The sequence below is a fragment of the Equus quagga genome, chromosome 7 (genome assembly GCF_021613505.1).
Source record: "Equus quagga isolate Etosha38 chromosome 7, UCLA_HA_Equagga_1.0, whole genome shotgun sequence".
Taxonomy (NCBI): domain Eukaryota; kingdom Metazoa; phylum Chordata; class Mammalia; order Perissodactyla; family Equidae; genus Equus; species Equus quagga.
In genome coordinates, this window is record NC_060273.1 from 23405631 (window position 1) to 23424609 (window position 18979).

The 18979-nt window shown below is 35.1% G+C and overlaps 1 protein-coding gene across 1 annotated transcript in view; it reads left to right on the plus strand.

The window, feature by feature from the left end:
• SEPTIN14 (septin 14) overlaps positions 1-18979 on the plus strand; it is a 67994-nt gene that overhangs the window by 8392 nt on the left and 40623 nt on the right. Inside the window, exons 3-4 of the mRNA XM_046667867.1 lie at positions 7269-7455; positions 9891-10052. Of these exons, the coding sequence (XP_046523823.1) occupies positions 7269-7455; positions 9891-10052 (349 nt within the window). The remainder of the gene's footprint in view (positions 1-7268; positions 7456-9890; positions 10053-18979) is intronic.

The following is an 18979-nucleotide window of genomic DNA, read 5'->3' on the forward strand; positions in this document are numbered from 1 at the left end:
TCAATTGATTTGTGGATGTTGAACCATCCCTGTGTCCCTGGTATGAATCCCAGTTGATCATGATGTATTATCCTTTTGATGTATTGCTCGATTCGGGTTCCCAATATTTTGTTGAGAATTTTTGCATCTGTGTTCATTAGTGATATGGGCCTGTAGTTATCCTTCTTTGTGCTGTCCTTGTCAGGCTTTGGTATCAGAGTGATGTTGGCTTCATAGAATGTGTTAGGAAGTGTTCCATCCTCCCTAACTTTTTGGAATAGCTTGAAAAGTATAGATATTAAATCCTCTCTAAAGTTTGGTAGAATTCCCCAGGAAAGCCATCTGGTCCTGGGGTTTTATTCTTTGGGATGCTTTTGATTGCTGTTTCAATCTCTTTCCTTGTGATTGGTCTGTTCAGATTGTCTGCTTCTTCTTGACTTAGCTTTGGGAGGTTGTAAGAGTCTAAGAATTTATCCATTTCCTCTAGGTTATGTATTTTGTTGGCATATAGTTTTTCATAGTATTCTTATAATCAATTGTATTTCTGCGGAGTCGGTTGTTATTTCTCCTCTTTCATTTCTGATTTTGTTTATTTGAGCTTTCTCTCTTTTTTCTTTGTAAGTCTGGCTAGGGGGTTGTCAATTTTATTTATCTTCTCAAAGAATGAGCTCGTTGTTTCATTGAGCCTTTCTACTGCCTTTTTTGTTTCAATAGCATTTATTTCTGCTCTGATTTTTATTACTTCTCTCCTTCTGCTGACTTTGGGCTTTGTTTATTCTTCTTTTTCTAATTCAGTTAGGTGTAATTTGAGATTGTTTATTTGGGATTTTTCTTGTTTGTTAAGCTGTGCCTGTATTGCGATGAATTTCCCTCTTAATACAGCTTTGGCTGTATCCCACATGAGTTGGTATGGCACGTTATCATTTTCATTTGTCTCCAGATATTTTTTTATTTCTTCTTTAATTTCTTCAATGATCCATTGCTTGTTCAATAGCATATTGTTTAGTCTCCACGTCTTTGTCACTTTCTTAGCTTTTTTCTTGTAATTACATTCTACATTTATAGCATTATGATCAGAGAAGATGCTTGTTATTATTTCAATTTTTTTTAATTTATAGAGGCTTGCCTTGTTTCCCAACATATGGTCTATCCTTGAGAATGTTCCATGAGCACTTGAGAAGAATGTGTATTCTGCTGTTTTTGGATGAAGTGTTCTATATATGTCTATTAAATCCAACTGTTTTAGCTTTTCATTTAATTCCACTGGTTCATTGTTGATTTTCTGTCTGGATGATGTGTCCAATGATGTGAGTGGGGTGTTGAGGTCCCCTACTATTATTGTGCCATTTTTGATACCTTCTTTTAGGTTTGTTAATAGTTGCTTTATGAACTTTGGTGCTCCTGTGTTTGGTGCATAGATATTTATAAGCATTATTTCTTCTTGATGTAGTGTCCCTTTGATCACTATATATTGTCCCTCTCTGTCTCTCTTTACCTGCCTTATCTCGAAATTTACTTTGTCTGATACAAGTATTGCAACACCTGCTTTCTTTTGTTTGCCATTATCTTGCAGTATCATCTTCCACCCCTTCACTTGGAGCCTGTATTTGTCATTGGAGCTGAGATGTTTCCTGGTGGCAACAAATTGTCGGATCTTCTTCTTTAATCCATCTTGCCACTCTGTGTCTTTTTATTGGAGAGTTCAATCCGTTTACATTGAGGGTGATTATTGATGTATGAGGGCTTAATGCTGTCATTCTGTCATTCGCTTTCCAGTTTTCTTGCATTTCCTTTGTTTCTCGTCCTGTGTGTTTTGGTCTACCCTTTGATTTCTGCAGTTTCTTGTGCTGTATTTCTTAGTTTTTTTCCTTGTTTATTATTTGTGTCTCTGCTCTGCTTTTTAGTTTAGTGGCTGTCCTGAAGTGTGTATTCAGAATCTCATGCATAACATAGTCCATTTTCTGATGGCCTCTTATTTCTTTCATCTAAACTGATTCAGTCCCTTTCCTCCTCCCCTCCTAAGTTATTATTTTCATATCTTATTCCAACTTGTGTTGTGATTTTGTGGTTAAAGTGACAAGATTGTCTTTGTTTTTGGCGTTTTCCTTCCCTTTATCCTAATGCTATATTTGAATATTTGCTATCCTATTCTGATTCTATCTGTCTCCTTTCTCTGTGTTTTGTGAACTCTTTCTCCCTTTCTTTCTTTTTTCAGGTATGAGGGTCTTCTCGAGGATTTCTCGTAGGGAGAGTCTTGTGGCTACGAAGTCCCTTAGTCTTTGTTTGTCTGGGAAAGATTTAATTTCTCCCTCATATCTGAATGATAGTTTTGCTCGATAGAGTATTCTTGGCTGAAGATTTTAATCTTTTTTTTCATCTTTCTGATTTTTCTCCCCAAACCCCCCCAGTACCTAGCTGCATATTTTAGTTGTGGGTCCTTCTAGTTGTGACACATGGGACACTGCCTCAGTGTGGCCTGATGAGTGGTGCCATGTCCATGCCCAGGATCCGAACCAGTGAAACCCTGGGCTGCCACAATGGAGCACGTGAACTTAACCATTCGGCCACAGGGCCAGCCCCGATTTTTATCTTTTAAAGTTTTGAATATGTCATTCCATTCTCTCTTTGCTTGTAAGGTTTCTGCAGAGGAATCTACTGAATGTCTGATAGGGGTTCCTTGTAGGTTATTTTCTTCTGCCTTGCTGCCCTGACTATTCTTTCTTTGTCATTAATTTTTGCCAGTTTTACTACTATATGCCTTGCAGTAGGTCTTTTTACATTGACTAATCTAGGAGATCTGAAAGCTTCCTCCACACAGATTTCTCTCTCATTCCCTAGATTTGGGAACTTCTCTGCTATTATTTCTTTGAGCACGCTTTCTGCTCCATTCTCCTTCTCTTCACCTTCTTGGATACCTATAATGCTTATGCCACATTTCCTCATTGAGTGGCATATTTCTCAGAGACTTTCTTCATTTCTTTTTAGTCTCAGTTCTCTCTCCTCTGTCTGGAGCATTTCAACATGTCTATCTTTGATTATGCTGATTCAGTCCTCTATGGTGTCCACACGAACATTCAGGGAATCCATATTTTGTTTTATCTCTTCCATTGTGTCTTTCATCTCTAGTATTTCTGATTGATTCTTCTTTATACTTTCAATCTCTTTTGTGAAGTAGCTCCTGAACTCGTTGAATTGTATCTCTATATTCTCTTTTACCTCATTGAGTTTTTTGACAATAGCTATTCTAAATTCATTGTCATTTAGTTTACTTATTTCTGAGTCCCCAGGACATAATTCTGGGTATTTATTGTTTTCCCTCTGGTCTGGAGTTTTGATGAACTGATTGATGCTGGTACTACAGGTTTACCCGTTATATTATTCACTTGCAGTTACAGCCTATCGCCACTAGATGGGGATCAAGAGACGCATATTCTGAGCCCTCTGCCTTCACCCAAGATGGCACAGCACAGCCTCGGTCTTGGTGGGTGGCGTTTTCTTTTGCATGCAGGTCCAGGTTTCCTGATCAGCTCTCTCTATCTGGTCTCTTGGGGTCTTGGCTTGATGAGGTCACCCCATGTGAAAGCTTTTGCCCTGTCAGAGGGCTTCCCTCTAGGCTGCAAGGGCGCTAGAGAGTCCTGGGTGATCCCACAGATGCACAACCCCTCCACCCACCTTCCCTCACAGAGCCTCCCATGGCAGCGATCCCAGTCTTTAGGGTAGGGAGCAAAGTTCTCTCTTACCCCATTCCAGGTCCTCCAAGGGGGGCTCCAGCCTCTCCACCCTCCATAATTTGGCTGCTGTGAGTCTCCAAGGATTCCTGTGCTATTAGGATATTTTCTGTTGGAATATGGTTACTCCTTTTTGTTGTATGTTGGAGGGGAGAGAGTTCCGGGCAAGCTCATTCCCCCATGATGCTCTTTCTTCACTATTTTTTATTCTTTTTTCTTTTTGCTCCTCTGGCTGGATAATTTCAAATGACCTGCCTCTGAGTTTGCTAATTTTTCTTCTGCTTCATCAAGTAACTGTTGAGTTCCTCAGGTGATTTTTCAGTTCGGTTATTATAGTTTCCACCTCCAGGATTTCTGTTTGCTTCTTCTTTATCATTTCTACTTTGTTCAAATTGTTATTTTGTTCACATATCATTTTTCTGATTTTGCGTAGTTATCTTTAAGGAACTCACTGTATTTCTTTATGTCATGTCTCCAACTTTATTCCAGGCTGGTATGTTCTGATTCCCCTTTCTTTATCTTTTGTAAGTATACTTTAGGTTTTTGCTTTGTGGTTATCATGAGGCTTACATAAAGTATCTTATGGGATAAAAGAGTCCATTATAGCTGATAGGTACTTCACTTCCATGGCACACAAAAGCTCCAATCTTTTACTCCCCTCTTTTATATCTTTGATGTCACATTTACCTCTTTTTCTATTGTGTATTTGTTAACAAACTATAGTATCTATAGTTATTTTTAGTACTTTTGTCCTGAACTTTTATACTATACTTAACTGGTTAACACACGTCACAGAATTAGATTTTTTTGTCTGACTGTATATTTACCTTTATCAGTTTTATATTTTTGTATGTTTTTATGTTCTAATTAGTGTCTTTTCATTTCTGCCTGAACTTCTTTTGGTTTTTCTTGCAAGGAAGGTCTAGTGCTGATGAACTTCCTCAGTTTTTTCGTTTGTTTGCTTGGGAAAGTCTTTATTTCTCTTTCATATCTGAAGAATAATTTTTCCAAATAGAGTATTCTTGGCTGGCAATTATTGTCTTTCAACAATTTGAGTATGTCATTACACTCTCTCCTGGCCTGTGGAGTTTCTGATGAGAAATCTACTGATAGCCAATGGGGTTCCTTTGTAGGTCATAGTCTTTTTTTTCTCATGCTGCTTTTAGGATTCATTCTTTGTCTTTGATTTTCACAGTCTCATTGTAGTGTGTCTTCAAGGTCTTTTGCATTGAGATATATGGTGATCTATTAGGCTTGTGAACTTGGATGTCCAAGTCTTTCCTCAGGTTTGGGAAGTTCTCAACTATTATTTCTTTAAATAAATTCTCTGCCACCTTTGACCTCCCTTCTCCTTCTGGAACTCCAATTATGCTGATATTTGTATGTTTTGTGGAGTCTCATAGATCATATAGACTTTCTTCACTCTTTTTCATTCTTTTTTCTTTTTTCTCCTCTATGTGGGTTATTTAAAATGTTCTATTCTCTAGCTCACTGATTCTATCCTCCATTTGGTCTACTGTGCTGTAGATGCTCTCTATTTCATTTTCCTATTTCATTAATTGAATTATTCAGCTCCAGAGTTTCTGTTTGGATCTTTTTTATGACCTATATCTCCTTGTTAAATTTCTCATTTGAACATGTATTGTTTTCCTGATTTTGTTGAATTGCCTTTTTGTATTTTCTTATATCCCATTAAGTTTCATTAAAATAGCTATTTTGTAATCTTAATCAGATAGACAGCAAAATTCTGTGCCTTTAGTTCAGTTATTGGAGGATTATTGTTACATTTCAGTGATGACATGTTTTCTTGATTCTTCATGTTCTTAGGAGTTTTGCATTGCTGATTTCACATTTGATGTAGCAGATGCTTCCTCAAATCTTTTAGTTGCATTTAGGTGAGATATATTGTTCATTTGTCCCGTTATATCTGGGAATTTCTCTGACCTCATAAGGATACCCCAGCTATGCACTTCTTGCTTCTTCTTGTGGAAAAATTTTAAGCTTTTATGTCTTCTCTGTTCTTCAACTCCTCTGACTGGCTGCTGGAAACTTCTCTTTTTTTCCAGTAAGTGGTGCTACAACTCAAATTTTACATAAAATGGTTTCTTCCTTGCTCATAGACCCTTGTCTTATTTTTCTGACCACACTCTATTTACTAGATCTTGCTCTTGCAACCACAATGAGTACTGTGCACACACAACCAGCTGCAGAGTTTGAGGAGGTGAGGGTTTAGCACTCAGGGCATTGGGAGTGCTATGGTCCCAGCAGTGGATCATCAGATGAGGTTCTCCTAGAGGTTCTTGGTCAGACTTCCTGCTGATGTACTGAGCCTAGTCAGCAAGGACCATGTCCCTTTAATGCCCTTTTATATTATCTGCCTCTTTCCCAACTTTCTTCCTCCCCCTAGTCATGGATTTCCTGCATCAGTATTCTGGGTGATTCTGGAGAGAAATGTTTCTTTCCAGCAGCATCCTGCACAACTGGGGTAGCTAGACACTCATTCATGGCTCTCCTTTTTCCCTGAGGCAGATGTCACAACTTGTTATTTCAGCACAGTGCTGTATCACCTTGGTATATTTTAGACTTTAGCAAACTTTCTCTTACCCTCTCCAATGCATCCAAATTTGGTTTTATTTTTGCTCCAATGGTGTGCTGGAATGTCCTGTCTGGATTGCTGAACTTCTACAAGTTTCTCTCCTCTGTGGGTGTATGCCCAAGTCAGCACTCTCCAGTTTTTCCCCAAGTGCATGTAAGAGGTGTTGGGGCAGATTTGCTGGCTCCTGCTGGTTCCACAGCCTGTGCAGAGGTTTATCTGACTATTACTAGAGGCACAGTTGGGCAAGACTATTCCTGGTCCCCTGGCATATTGTGCTCAGTTCCACAACTCCCGCAGAGGTACTTTTATTTGTGGATGGATCTAATTTTTAGTTTTAAAAAGGAAGACAAAGGAGGGACATATTCACTGCCATGATGCTAATTTCATTCTTTTTAAATTTTACATACAGTAAGACTCACTTTTTGTGGTGTATATTTCTGTAGGTTTTTAAGAATGCATAGAGTTGTACATCCACCATCTCAGTTGTGGTACAGAACAGTTCTATCACATCCAAAAATTGTCTTGTGCTTTAGTCTATCTATCCTTGTGCTGATACCACACCCTATTATTTTAGTTTTATAATAGGACCACGAAGAATATATCTCCCTGTTTTTCTTCAGTATGTCTTGAGCATTCTTGGTCCTTTGCACTTCCACATATATACACATAAAAAATTTGGTTTCTGATTGGAATTGCATTGAACTGATAGATCATTTTGCCATTTCTATAAACAATGTAAAGCATATGCCTTTGTATTGATTTGTAATTGCTATCTTTGTAAGGACAGGTGATATATTTTTAAAATACTTTTGGTAATATATGTACTCACATATTAACTGTTAAGTTATTGATATGTATACTCACATACTAAGTACACATATTAACTATTTATTAAATGATGAAAATGCAGACTTCCAATGTCATTAATCTATTAAGCTAAATGTTTAAATAATGACTTTTTTCAGCTACCAACCAATAGTTGACTACCTAGATGCTCAATTTGAGGCCTATCTTCAAGAAGAATTGAAAATTAAACGTTCCTTCATTGACTACCATGATTCTCGTATCCATGTGTGCCTTTACTTCATTTCACCTACAGGACATTCTCTGAAGTCCCTTGATTTATTAACCTTGAAGAATATTGACAGTAAGGTATGTTTGGTAAATCCATCAACCTATCAAGATTTTGTATTTATTTTGAGATAATTTATATCTTGAAGGCATTTGTGTACAAGAACATGTTATTTTGTATTACATGTAGATATATATTTTTCTGTTAATACTTAAAGCATTTGTATTAGCTTCCTAGGGATACCATTACAAAATACTACAGACTCAGTGGTTTAAACAACAGAAATTTGTTTCTCACAGCTCTGGGAGCTGGTAGTCCAAGATCAAGGTGTCACCAAGTTTTGTTTTCTCTGAAACCTCTCTTCTTGGGTGGCAGATGGTCACCTTCTCAGTGTGTCCTCACAGGATCTTTCCACTATGCACACATCTGATATTCCTTTGTTTCCAAGCTTCCTCTTCTTATACAGACACCAGTCAGATTGGATTAAGACTCATCCTAATGGTCTTATTGTAATTTAATCACCTCTTTAAAGATTCTATCTCCAAATACAGTCATATTCTGAGATACTAGGTCTTAGAACTTCAACACATGCATGGGGCATGGAGACACATTTAGTCCATAACAGCATTTGATACATTTCAGCTTTAGCTTGCTTTCCAGAGAAACTTAATTAGAAAATGCATCAGTTAGGAAAATGAGATGCAGGTAAAAAAATTAAAATAAAAATTTAGGGGTTTTTTGGTGGTTAAATGATACTTTAGATCATGGTCATTTGCTCATATTTTTGAAATTAAATTTACTCTATAGTACTGTAAAATAATCCCATTATGATTTACCTGGTACCACTGATGGTGTGAAACATGAAGCACGATCCTGGCTGCTGGTTCTATCGGAGAAGATTCAGAATGCAATATACATATTTTCAACAGAGGATTAATATACACATGAAAGAAATTATGTCCTGAGATCCTTTCCTGCACTCAGCCCTGATAAAACGTGTTGCCTTTTACTTTATACAGCAGTAGAGAGGAAAATTTCCAAAATTGGATTCTGTATATCAAATAAAGCCTGAATTTGTTATGTATTGTTCAAACTGAAAACAAACTTTGTACTTAATCTCACATTTTACCAAGGAGTTGAAATAGTTAGATTTCTAGTTAAAATTTAGCTGCCTCAATTTCTTGATTAGTAGTATATTCAATAGTCAAGGACACATAGTTTTGTTTTTAACTTTATGGGCAGCCATAATCATCAAGCCACTTCCAGAAACATAAATTGCTAGTTTTTTCAAGGACCATTACATTCAAGGGGCAAGGGAGCATGTGTATCTGTTGTCTTCTCTTCCAGTTTGCTCAGCTCTCCCTGCAATAACAGACTTTTGTTCCTCAAGTCCGATCACCTGAGGAATTATTGTCATGGAAAGTTTCCATTTCTTATGTGATAATGATTTACTATCACTGGAGGATATCTTTTCCCAGCTTGCTCATCGATAAAACCCAAGACATTCATGATAGTGTTGAATCTACTTTGGCAGTAGTCTGATTTTTACTGTGGAAGCTATTATTTAATATTTTAAAATTATACAAAATTTTGAACATCTATGTTATAATATGGAAGCCACAGCTTTGCATAAGGATTGTTTTTAAAAAGTTGAATAATCTAGAGCAAAAGCAATATACCTAAAACTGACTTTTATGCATCCCTACTATATAACCGAACTTGATATCATGTAGTTGTGATTTAATAAAATCTTATTTTAACAGTAATAAAACATATTTTAGAATTTTTCATATTGTTATTTTATACAAAGTTTAATTATTAATGTGAAAATGCCAGGAGACAGGAAAGATCACGTTGTAGAACTAGGAAGAAAAGTTTATGAATAAAATTTCAACCTCAAATATGTAACAGTTCCTTTTTATAAATTACAAATGAACATATTTGTTAGCGAGATGCTATACACACACATTCAACCTTTAGGGTATGGTAACAAAAAATACATTATTTTAGGTGCTCTTTGGAAAACACAAGCAAATTTATCTGCAAAGACATCTAGATAGAGCAAGTATTTGTGAAAATGGGGCATTGATTAAGACAAATTTATGGAGAAGGTGGTATGAATAAATAATGGTAGAAGGACAAAATTAATCTGGTCTACAATTTTGATGACAGGTCTTTTCTGACTTTTTAGCACGCAGTTTAATAAGAAATCAAAATGATAGTGAAGTAAATAGACTACTTCATCCTACTACTTACATTTTACTAACTCCAGATTTGTTGGAAGTATAAGAAAGTTTGCCAAAAGAAAGAAAGTTAAGACTTCAGGACTTAAATTCTGATAAAAGATTAATCTTCAAAAGTACTGAGAATTTTGGAAAAAAGTTATAGGGAAGGCAAGATAGCTAGTGATTAGCTACAAAAATTTGTTGTCAGAGATTGTGGTTTTTACTGTAAAAATTCTAGGATTAATAAAAAATATTCACTGATGAGGTTTTGTTTGCTTTCTTCTTAATAGGTGAACATTATACCACTGATTGCCAAAGCAGATACATTGTCAAAAAGTGACTTACAGAAATTTAAGTTTAAGATAATGAATGAATTGGTTAGTCATGGCATACAGATATACCAGTTCCCAACAGATGATCAAAGTACTGCTCAAGTGAACTCCTCAATGAATGTAAGCTTTGAACTATTGAATATCAATTCTACTTTACAGGTGTGAATGAAAATATAATTTATAAGTAACAATATTAGTAATACATTGTCACTTGTATCTGATGAAAAGAGTATAATAAGGTATTTTTTCCAAAACCCAGTGTGGAAAAATGTTTTATTTTCTTGATTTTGAAAAATGTTTCTGAGAATCAATTCTCTTTTTAAACAGCTATATTAAGATATAGTTCACATACCATATGAGTCACTCATTAAAGTATATAATTCAACAATTTTTCATCTATTTACAGATGTGTTCACCCATCACCACAATCAATTTTAGGACATTTTTATCAGCTCAAAAAGAAAACCCAGACCCTTTAGCTCTTCTCCCACACTACCTGTCAGCCCTCCTCCCCACCAATCCTAGACAAACACTAATTAAATTTCTCTGTATATTTCTCTGTTCTGGACATATCGTATGAATGGAATTATATAATACTTAGCTTTTTCATATGCTTACGGATATTAGTATATATTTCCAGAAGAGACATTTACTCAGATATTTTGCCCATTTTTAAATTATGCTTTGTCTTTTTATTATTGAATTATGTGTTCTTTCTATATTTTGGATACAAATTACTTTGAGATATATGATTTGCAAATATTTTCTCCCAATCTGCTTTTAGTCATTCTTTTACTTGCTTTTTGGTGTCCTTTGAAACACAAATTTTTAAATTTTGATGAGGTCCAATTTATCTATTTTTGTTGTTGCTTGTACTTTTGGTGTCATATCTAGGAACATTTTGCCAAATCCAAGGTAATAAAGATTTACTTATATGTTTTCTTCAATGGTGATAAAATACACATAACATGAAACTTACCATCTTAAATATTTTAAAGTGCACAGTTGAGTGGCATTATAGATTCACATTCTTGTGCTACCATCACCACCATCCATCCACAGAACTCTTTCCATCTCGCAAAACTGAAACTCTGCATCCCATAAATAATAACTCCTCATTACTCCTCCCCCCAGCCTTTGGCAACCACCATTGTATTTTCTGTCTTATAAATTTGACTACTCAAGGTACTTCCTGTAAATGGAATCATTCAATATTTATTTCATGCCTGTACAAATATTTCTTTGAGTTTCTTTTTTCAGTTCCTTTGAGTATATGCCAAGAAGTGGAATTGCTGGATTGTACAGTAATTCTTTGTTTAATTTTTGGAGGAATTGCCATAACTGTTTTCCATAGTGGCTGCACTATTTTACATTCGCACTAACAGTGTGCAAAGATTATGTTTTCTCCACATCCTCATCAACATTTGTCATGTTCTGGGTGTTTTTTAAATATTAGCTTCTCTTACTGGATGTGAGGTGATATCCTATTGTGGGGGATTTTTTTGTGAGGAAGATTGGCCCTGATCTAACACCTGTGCCAATCTTCCTCTACTTTGTATATGGGATGCTGCCACAGCATGGCTTGATGAGCAGTGTGTAGGTCCACGCCTGGGATCTGAACCTGTGAACCCTGGGCTGCCAAAGTGGAGCGTGCAAACTTAACCACTATGCCACTGAGCTGGCCCCCTATTTTGGTTTTCATTTGCATTTCTCCAATGATTAGTGATGTTGAGCATCTTTTCATATACATATTGACCATTTGTATATCCTCTTTGGAAAAACGTCTATATATCTATTTCATCTAAGTGTTGTCAAATTTGTTGGTGTGCAGTGGTTTATAGTATTCCTTTACAATAATTTTTATTTTTGTAAGATTGGTAGTAATGTTCCTTTCATTTCTGACTATAATAATTTGAATCTCCTCTCTTTTTACCTTGATCTAGCTAAAGGTTTGCCAATTTTGTTTGTCTTTTAGACAACCATCTTTTGGTTTCTTTGAATTTTTTGTTCTCTATTTCATTAATATTCTCTTTAATCTTTGTCATTTCCTTCCTCTACTTGCTTTAGGTTTAGTTTGCTCTTCTTTTTTCAGTGTCTTAAGATAGATGGTTAAGTTATTGATTTAATAACTTTCTTTTTTATAGGCATTTATTTCTATACATTTCATTCTAAACATTGTTTTGACTGCATCACAAATTTTGATATGCTGTGTCTTCATTTTAATTTATCTCAGAATATCTTCTGTTTTTCTTTTTACTTCAACTTTGACTCTGGTTATTTAAGACTGTGGTGGTTTAATTTCCACATATTTGTGAGTTTCCAAAATTTTCCACTGCTATTGATTTATATTTTCATTATACTATGGTTGAAGGCCATACTTTGTATATTTTTTATTCTTTTATATTTATTGAATTTAGTTTTATGGTTTACCCAATGGCCCACCCTAGAGGATGTTTCATGTGCACTTGGAAATAATGTATATTCTCTTTGAAGGTGAAAATGATCTTTCAGTTTATTTATGTTTGCACAGGCTACGTTCTTATCCACATGAAACCACTAGGATTTATAGAATTTCTGGCATGTCTTGCCCTGCAATTGAATATTTAGGACAATATCCTGTGTATGGTGATGTTCTTTTACCTCAGAGTCTTAAACCCAAGCAAGAATAAGAATGTACATTCTATTTTTGGGTGGAGTGTTATAAATGCTTGTTGTCGGGTTAGTTTATAGTGTTGTCCAAGTCTCTTTTCTTGTTGATCTTATCTTTGTTCTATCAATTGTTTTATATTTGCATATTGAAGTCTGCAAATATTATTGTAGAATTGTCTATTTCTCCCTTCATTTCTTTCTTCCAGTTTTATTGAGAAATAATTGACATTCATCACTCTTTAAGTTTAAGGTGGGCAGAATGATGGTTTGACTTAAATATATACTGAAATGATTACCACAATAGATTTAGTTAACATCCATCATCTCATATAAATACAATAAAAAGAAAAGAAAAAATTCTCCTTGTGATGAGAACTCTTAGGATCTACTCTCTTAACAACTTTCCTACGTATTATACAGCAGTGTTAGCTATAGTCATCATGTTGTATGTTATATTCCTTGTACTTACTTATCTTATAGCTGGAAGTTTGAATCTTTGATCATTTTCCTCCAATTCCCTTTCCCCTCCCCCACCACCTCTGATAACCACAAATCTGATCTCTTTTTCTATGAGTTTGGTGGGTTTTTTTAAAATTAGATTTCACATATAAGTGAGATCATATAGTATTTGTCTTTCTCTGTCTGATTTATTTCACTTAGCATAATGCCCTCAAACTCTATCCATCTTGTAGTAAATGGCAGGATTTCCTAGTTTTATTTTTTGGGTGAGTAATATTCTGTGGAATCTTTAGGGTTTTCTACAGATAATATCGTGTCATCTGTAAACAGAGATAGTTTTGTTTCTTCCTTTCTTATTTGGATGACTTTCTTCTCTTTCTCTTGCCTAATTCTGAATAGGAGAGATGAAAGTGGACATCTTTGCCTGGTTCTGGATCTTAGAGGGAAATCTTTTAGCTTTTAACCATTGAGTATGATGTCAGTCGTAGGCTTTTCATAAATGACTATTATTACTTTTAGGTAATTTTCTTCTATATCTAATTTGTTGAGAGTTTTATATGGAAGGACATTGAATTTTGTCAAATGCTATTTCTGCATTTATTAAGATGATCATGTAGTTTTTATCTTTTATTCTGTTAATGTGGTGTATCACGTTGATTGATTTCTGTACATTGAAATATCCTTGCATCCCAGGGATAAATACTAACTCGTCATGGCATATGATTCTTTAAATGTGCTGTTGTATTTGGTTTGCTGCTATTTTCTTGAAGACTTTTGCGTCTATGTTCATCAGGGTTATTGGCTTGTAATTTCATTTTCTTGTATGTTCTTATCTGGCTTTGGTATCAGGGTGATGCTGGCCTCATAGACTGAGTTTGGAATGTTTCCTTCTACTTTTTTTGGAAAAGTTTAGGAAGGATGGGTATTCGTTCTCCTTTAAACATTTGGTAGAATTTAGCTGTGAAGCCATCTGGTCCTGGGCTATTTTGTGTTGGAAATTTTAAAAAATTTATTCTTCAATCTCCTTTTTAATTATTAGTCTGCTCAGGCTTTCTATTTATTCTTGATTCAATCTTGATAGGTTGTATGTTTTTCGGAATTTCTCCTTATATTCTAGGTTATCCAATTTGTTGGAGTATAACTGTTCATAACTATCCCTTATGATGCTTTTAGTCGTGTGATCTGTTGTAATGTATTCTCCTAAATTTCTGATTTTATTTACTTGAGTCTTCTATTTTTCCTTTATAACTTTAGCTAAGGCTTTATTGATTTTGATTATCATTTCCAAAAAGCAACTCTAAGCTTATAAAATTGTTTTTTAGTCTTTATAATTTATTTCTCCTATAATCATTTTTATTCCTTTCTTCTGCTAATTTTAGTTTGGAATTTTTCCACCTATTTCCTTGAATTGTAAAGTTAGCTTGTTTATTAGAGATGTTTCTTCTTTTTTAATGTAGAAATTTATTGCTATAAACTTCTCTAATAGTACATTTTTGTTGCATGCATAAGTTTTGATATATTATGTTTTTGTGTTTCTTGTCTCAAGATATATTTTAATTTTCTCTTTGATTTCTTTTTTGACCAACTAGTTTTTTATGAGTGTGTTAATTTCCCCGTATTTGTATATTTTCCTATTTCTATTATTGATTTCTAGTTTCATTCCATTTAGTTCAGAAGAGATAATAATAATTTCAGTCTTCTTGTAATAATTTCAGTCTTCTTAATTTTGTTGAGGTCTATTTTGTGACAATATATGATTTATACCAGAGAATATTCCATGTACATTTGAGAAGAATGGGTAATTTGGTGCTGTTGGGTGGAATGTACTGTATATATCTTTTAAGTCTATTTGGTCTATAGCATTATCTCTTCAGTTCTGCCATTTTCTTATTGATTTTATGTCTGACTGTTCTAGCCATTTTTGAAAGTGAAATGTTGACAATTCCTACTATTATTACATTTTTGTCTGTTTCTCCCTTCAGGCCTGTCAATGATTGCTTTTTATATTTGGATGCTTTGATGTTAGTGATAAATATATTTATAATTGTTATATATTCATGTTGATTTGATATTTTTATTATATGCTTTTGTCATTATGTCATGACTCTCTGTCTCATGACAGTTTTGACTTGACATCTATTTTGTCTGATAAAAGTATACCCACCTCTACTTTCTTTGGTTACTATTTACATGGACTATCTTTCTCCACCTTACACTTTCAGACTATGTGTGTCCTTAAATCTAAATTCAGTTTCTTGTAGTCAACCTATAGTTGGTTCTTATTTTTTTATCTACTCAGACTATGTCTTTTGATTTGAGAGTTTAGTCATTTCACACTTAATTTATTGTAGGTAGTAGCTTCTTGCAATTTAAAAAATTTTTCTGTTTTGTAGTTCTCTTCTTCCTTTCTCTTCTTTTGTCTTTATTTGTGGCTTAATTTTTGTGGTGGTGTGCTTTGATTATTCTTGTTTTTCTTTTATTTATCTACTGTACTTTTTAAAAGTTATTACAATGAGGGATTACATTGAATATTTTATATTTATAGTAATCTGGTTTTTGCTAATAACTTCAATCACATACAGCAATTCTACACTTTACACCTCTCCATTTTATGTAATTGATGTCAGATTTTACTTCTTTTTACATTATGTTTTCATTAACAAATTTCTATGGTTAAAGTCATTCTTAATACTTTTGTCTGTTGTGATTTATGTGCCACCATTATAAAATTTTGTTTTTATGTTTATGCTTAGTGGTGAGATTTCTATTTTCACGTGCTTCCAAGTTGTTTAGCATCTTTTCGTTTCAACTTGAAGAACTCTGATGACATTTCTAGCAAGGTAGATGTAGTGGTACAAACTCTCTCAGTGTTTGTTTGCCTGAAAAAGTCTTTATCTCTCCATTCTTGAAGTACACTTTTGCAAGGTAAAGTAATCTTGGTTGTTTTTTTTTTTCTTTTTCCAACACTTGACTATATCATCCCACTGTTCTGGCCTGCAAGTTTCTGCTGAGAAATCTGCTAAGAGTCTTAAGAGGGATCCTTTTATGTGACAAGTTGCTTTCTCTTACTGCTTTCAAAATTATTTCTTTCTGATATTGATCAGGTAGTACAAAGTTTTAGTTATACCAGATGAAAAACTTCTGGAGATGTATTGTACAGCAATTTGAGTATAGTTAACAATACCATATTTTACACTTAAAATTTTTTAACAGGGCCAATCTTGAGTGTTCTTACCACAAAAAAAAGAGAAATGGTAACTGTATGATGTGTTGGATATGTTAATTAGTTTGATTATGGCAATTATTACACAATGTATACCCATATCCAAATATCATACAGTACATTTTAAATATATAAAATTTGTCTTTATCCATTATACTTCAAAAAGAAAAAATTTAAAAATATAGAGTAAAAAGACAAAATCATAGTCCCCAAAACCCCCACAAAAATTTTTCTTTGACAATTTAATTAAAGTGTATCTTCTTGTAGAACTGCTTAGGTTCTAATTTTTATAATTTTGGGCTTTGTGACTCTGAATGTCCACTTCTTGCTCTAGATTTGGGAAACTTTCAGCCATTCTTTCTGAGGAAGACTAGCCTTGAGCTAACATCCATGCCCATCTTCCTCTACTTTATATGTGGGATGCCTGCCACAGCATGGCTTGATAAGCAGTGCGTAGGTCCACTCCTGGGATCCAAACTGGCGAATCCTGGGCTGCCGAAGTGTAGCATGCAAACTCACCTGCTGCATCACTGGGTCAGCCCCAGCCATTATTTCTTTAAATAAGTTTTCTGCCTCTTTCTCTCTCTCCCCTGCCTCTCTCTCTCTCTCCTCCTTCTGGGACCCTCATGATGTGTATATTGATTCCATGATGATGTCAAATAATCCCAAAGATTTTCACTTTTTAATTCTTTTTGCTTTTGTCCTTCTAACTGAATGATTTCAAAATATCTTTGAGTTCACTGATTGTTCTGCTTAATTAAGTCTGACGTTAAAATGATCTACTTTAATTTTCAGCTCGGTCATATTTTTCAGCTCCAGGACTTCTGTTTGGTTGTTTTGTATGGCTTTTATGTTTTATTGCACTTCTCATTTTGTTCACATATTGTTTTCCTGATTTTGTTTAATTGTGTATCTGCATTTTCTTGTGCCTCATTCAGCTTCTTTAAGAAAATTATTGTAAACTCTTTGTCAAGCAAAAGGATCTCTATTTTGATAGGGTTGATTATTGGAGCTTTATTACTTTCCATTGGTAGTGTCACATTTGCCTTATTCTTTGAGATCTTTGTAGCCTTGCATTGGCATCTCTGCATTTGAAAGAATAATCACCACTTTCAGTCTACTCAGACTGGTTTTGAAAGGTAAAGTCTTTCTCCTTCTGGGTCCTCCAACTGACATGACTTCTTCTAGGACCACAGATGAGCCGGGCTGGAGCTGAGTTCTGAGGCCCCTTCCTGCCCAGAGTTGGGTTGTAGGCAGTGGACCAGTTGCCAGGGTGCAGTGGGTATAACTTCTGCTAAGTCCTCCAGCAGACAAGACTGCCTATGGAACCATAGTTGAGTGAGATTAGAGCCAGGTCATGAGATTGCTTCCAGGTCCACAGTCAATTGTCCACAGGGCTATTCCCATAGGCATGAATGGACATGGCTACCCACAGGTCCCTGGACAGATGAGATTGCCTATTGGACCATGGTTGAGAGGAGTTGGAGCTGGGTCATGGATTGTTTCTTGGTTCGATTGGATCTTCAGTCAGTGGGCCTGTTACCAAGGTCACAGGTTGGCATGTTTCCTGCCTATGGCAACACTGCAGATGGACAGGATTGGAGCTAATTTCATAGAAAGAGATGGTTGCTTCCAAGTCTGCAGCCAGGTTTACAGTCAGCAGGCCTGCTCCTGGGATCCTAGCCTGTTTCCTCAAAGTATCTTTCTTCATTCTAGGCCTTCACCAGGGTGTGGCAAACACCACCCGCATCCTGAGGCTCCCACAAAGCTACTTTTTTCTGTGGATGGTTGCCAAATCAATGTTTCTATGGGGAGGATGTGTATTTCTCTTTCACCATCTTGCTGAAGTCACTCTCCTTTACTTTTTAAAACTTTTATTGAGGTCATATTGGTTTACAACATTGTGTAATTTCAGGTGTATATTATTATTATCATATATCAGTTTGTGTATAGACTGCATCATGCTCACCACCAATAGTCTAGTTTTTATCTGTCGGCAAACATATGTGCCCCTTTACCCCTTTCACTCACCCCCACCTTGTTCCCCTCTGATAACCACTAATCTGTTCTCCTTATCCATGTGTTTATCTTCCACATATGAGTGAAATCATACAGTGTTTGTCTTTATCTGTCTGGCTTATTTTGCTTAACATAATACCCTCAAGGTCCATCTATGTTGGTGCAAATGGGACGATGTTGTCTTTTTTATGGCTAAGTAATATTCCATTGTGTGTGTGTGTGTGTGTGTGTGTGTGTGTATGTATGTATGTATATTACCACATCTTCTTTATCCATTCATTAGTTGATGGGCACTGGCATTGCCTCCATATCTTGGCTGTTGTGAATGATGCTTCAATGAATGAAGGGTTCATAAATCTCTTTGTATTGCTGATTTCATATTCCTTGGATAAATACTCAGTAATGGGATTGCTGGATTGTATTGTTTTTCTATTTTTAACTTTTTGAGAAATCTCCATAGTGGTTGCACCAGTTTGCATTCCCACCAGCAGTGTATGAGGGTTCCCTTTTTTCCACATCCTCTCCAATGTTTGTTATTGGTTTTTGTCTTGTTAACAATAACCGTTCTGATGGGTGTAAGGTGACGTCTCATTGTAGTTTTGATTTGCATTTCCCTAATAATTAGTGATGTTGAACATCTTTTCATTTGCCTGTGGGCCATCTGTATATCTTCTTTGGAAAAATGTCTATTCATGTC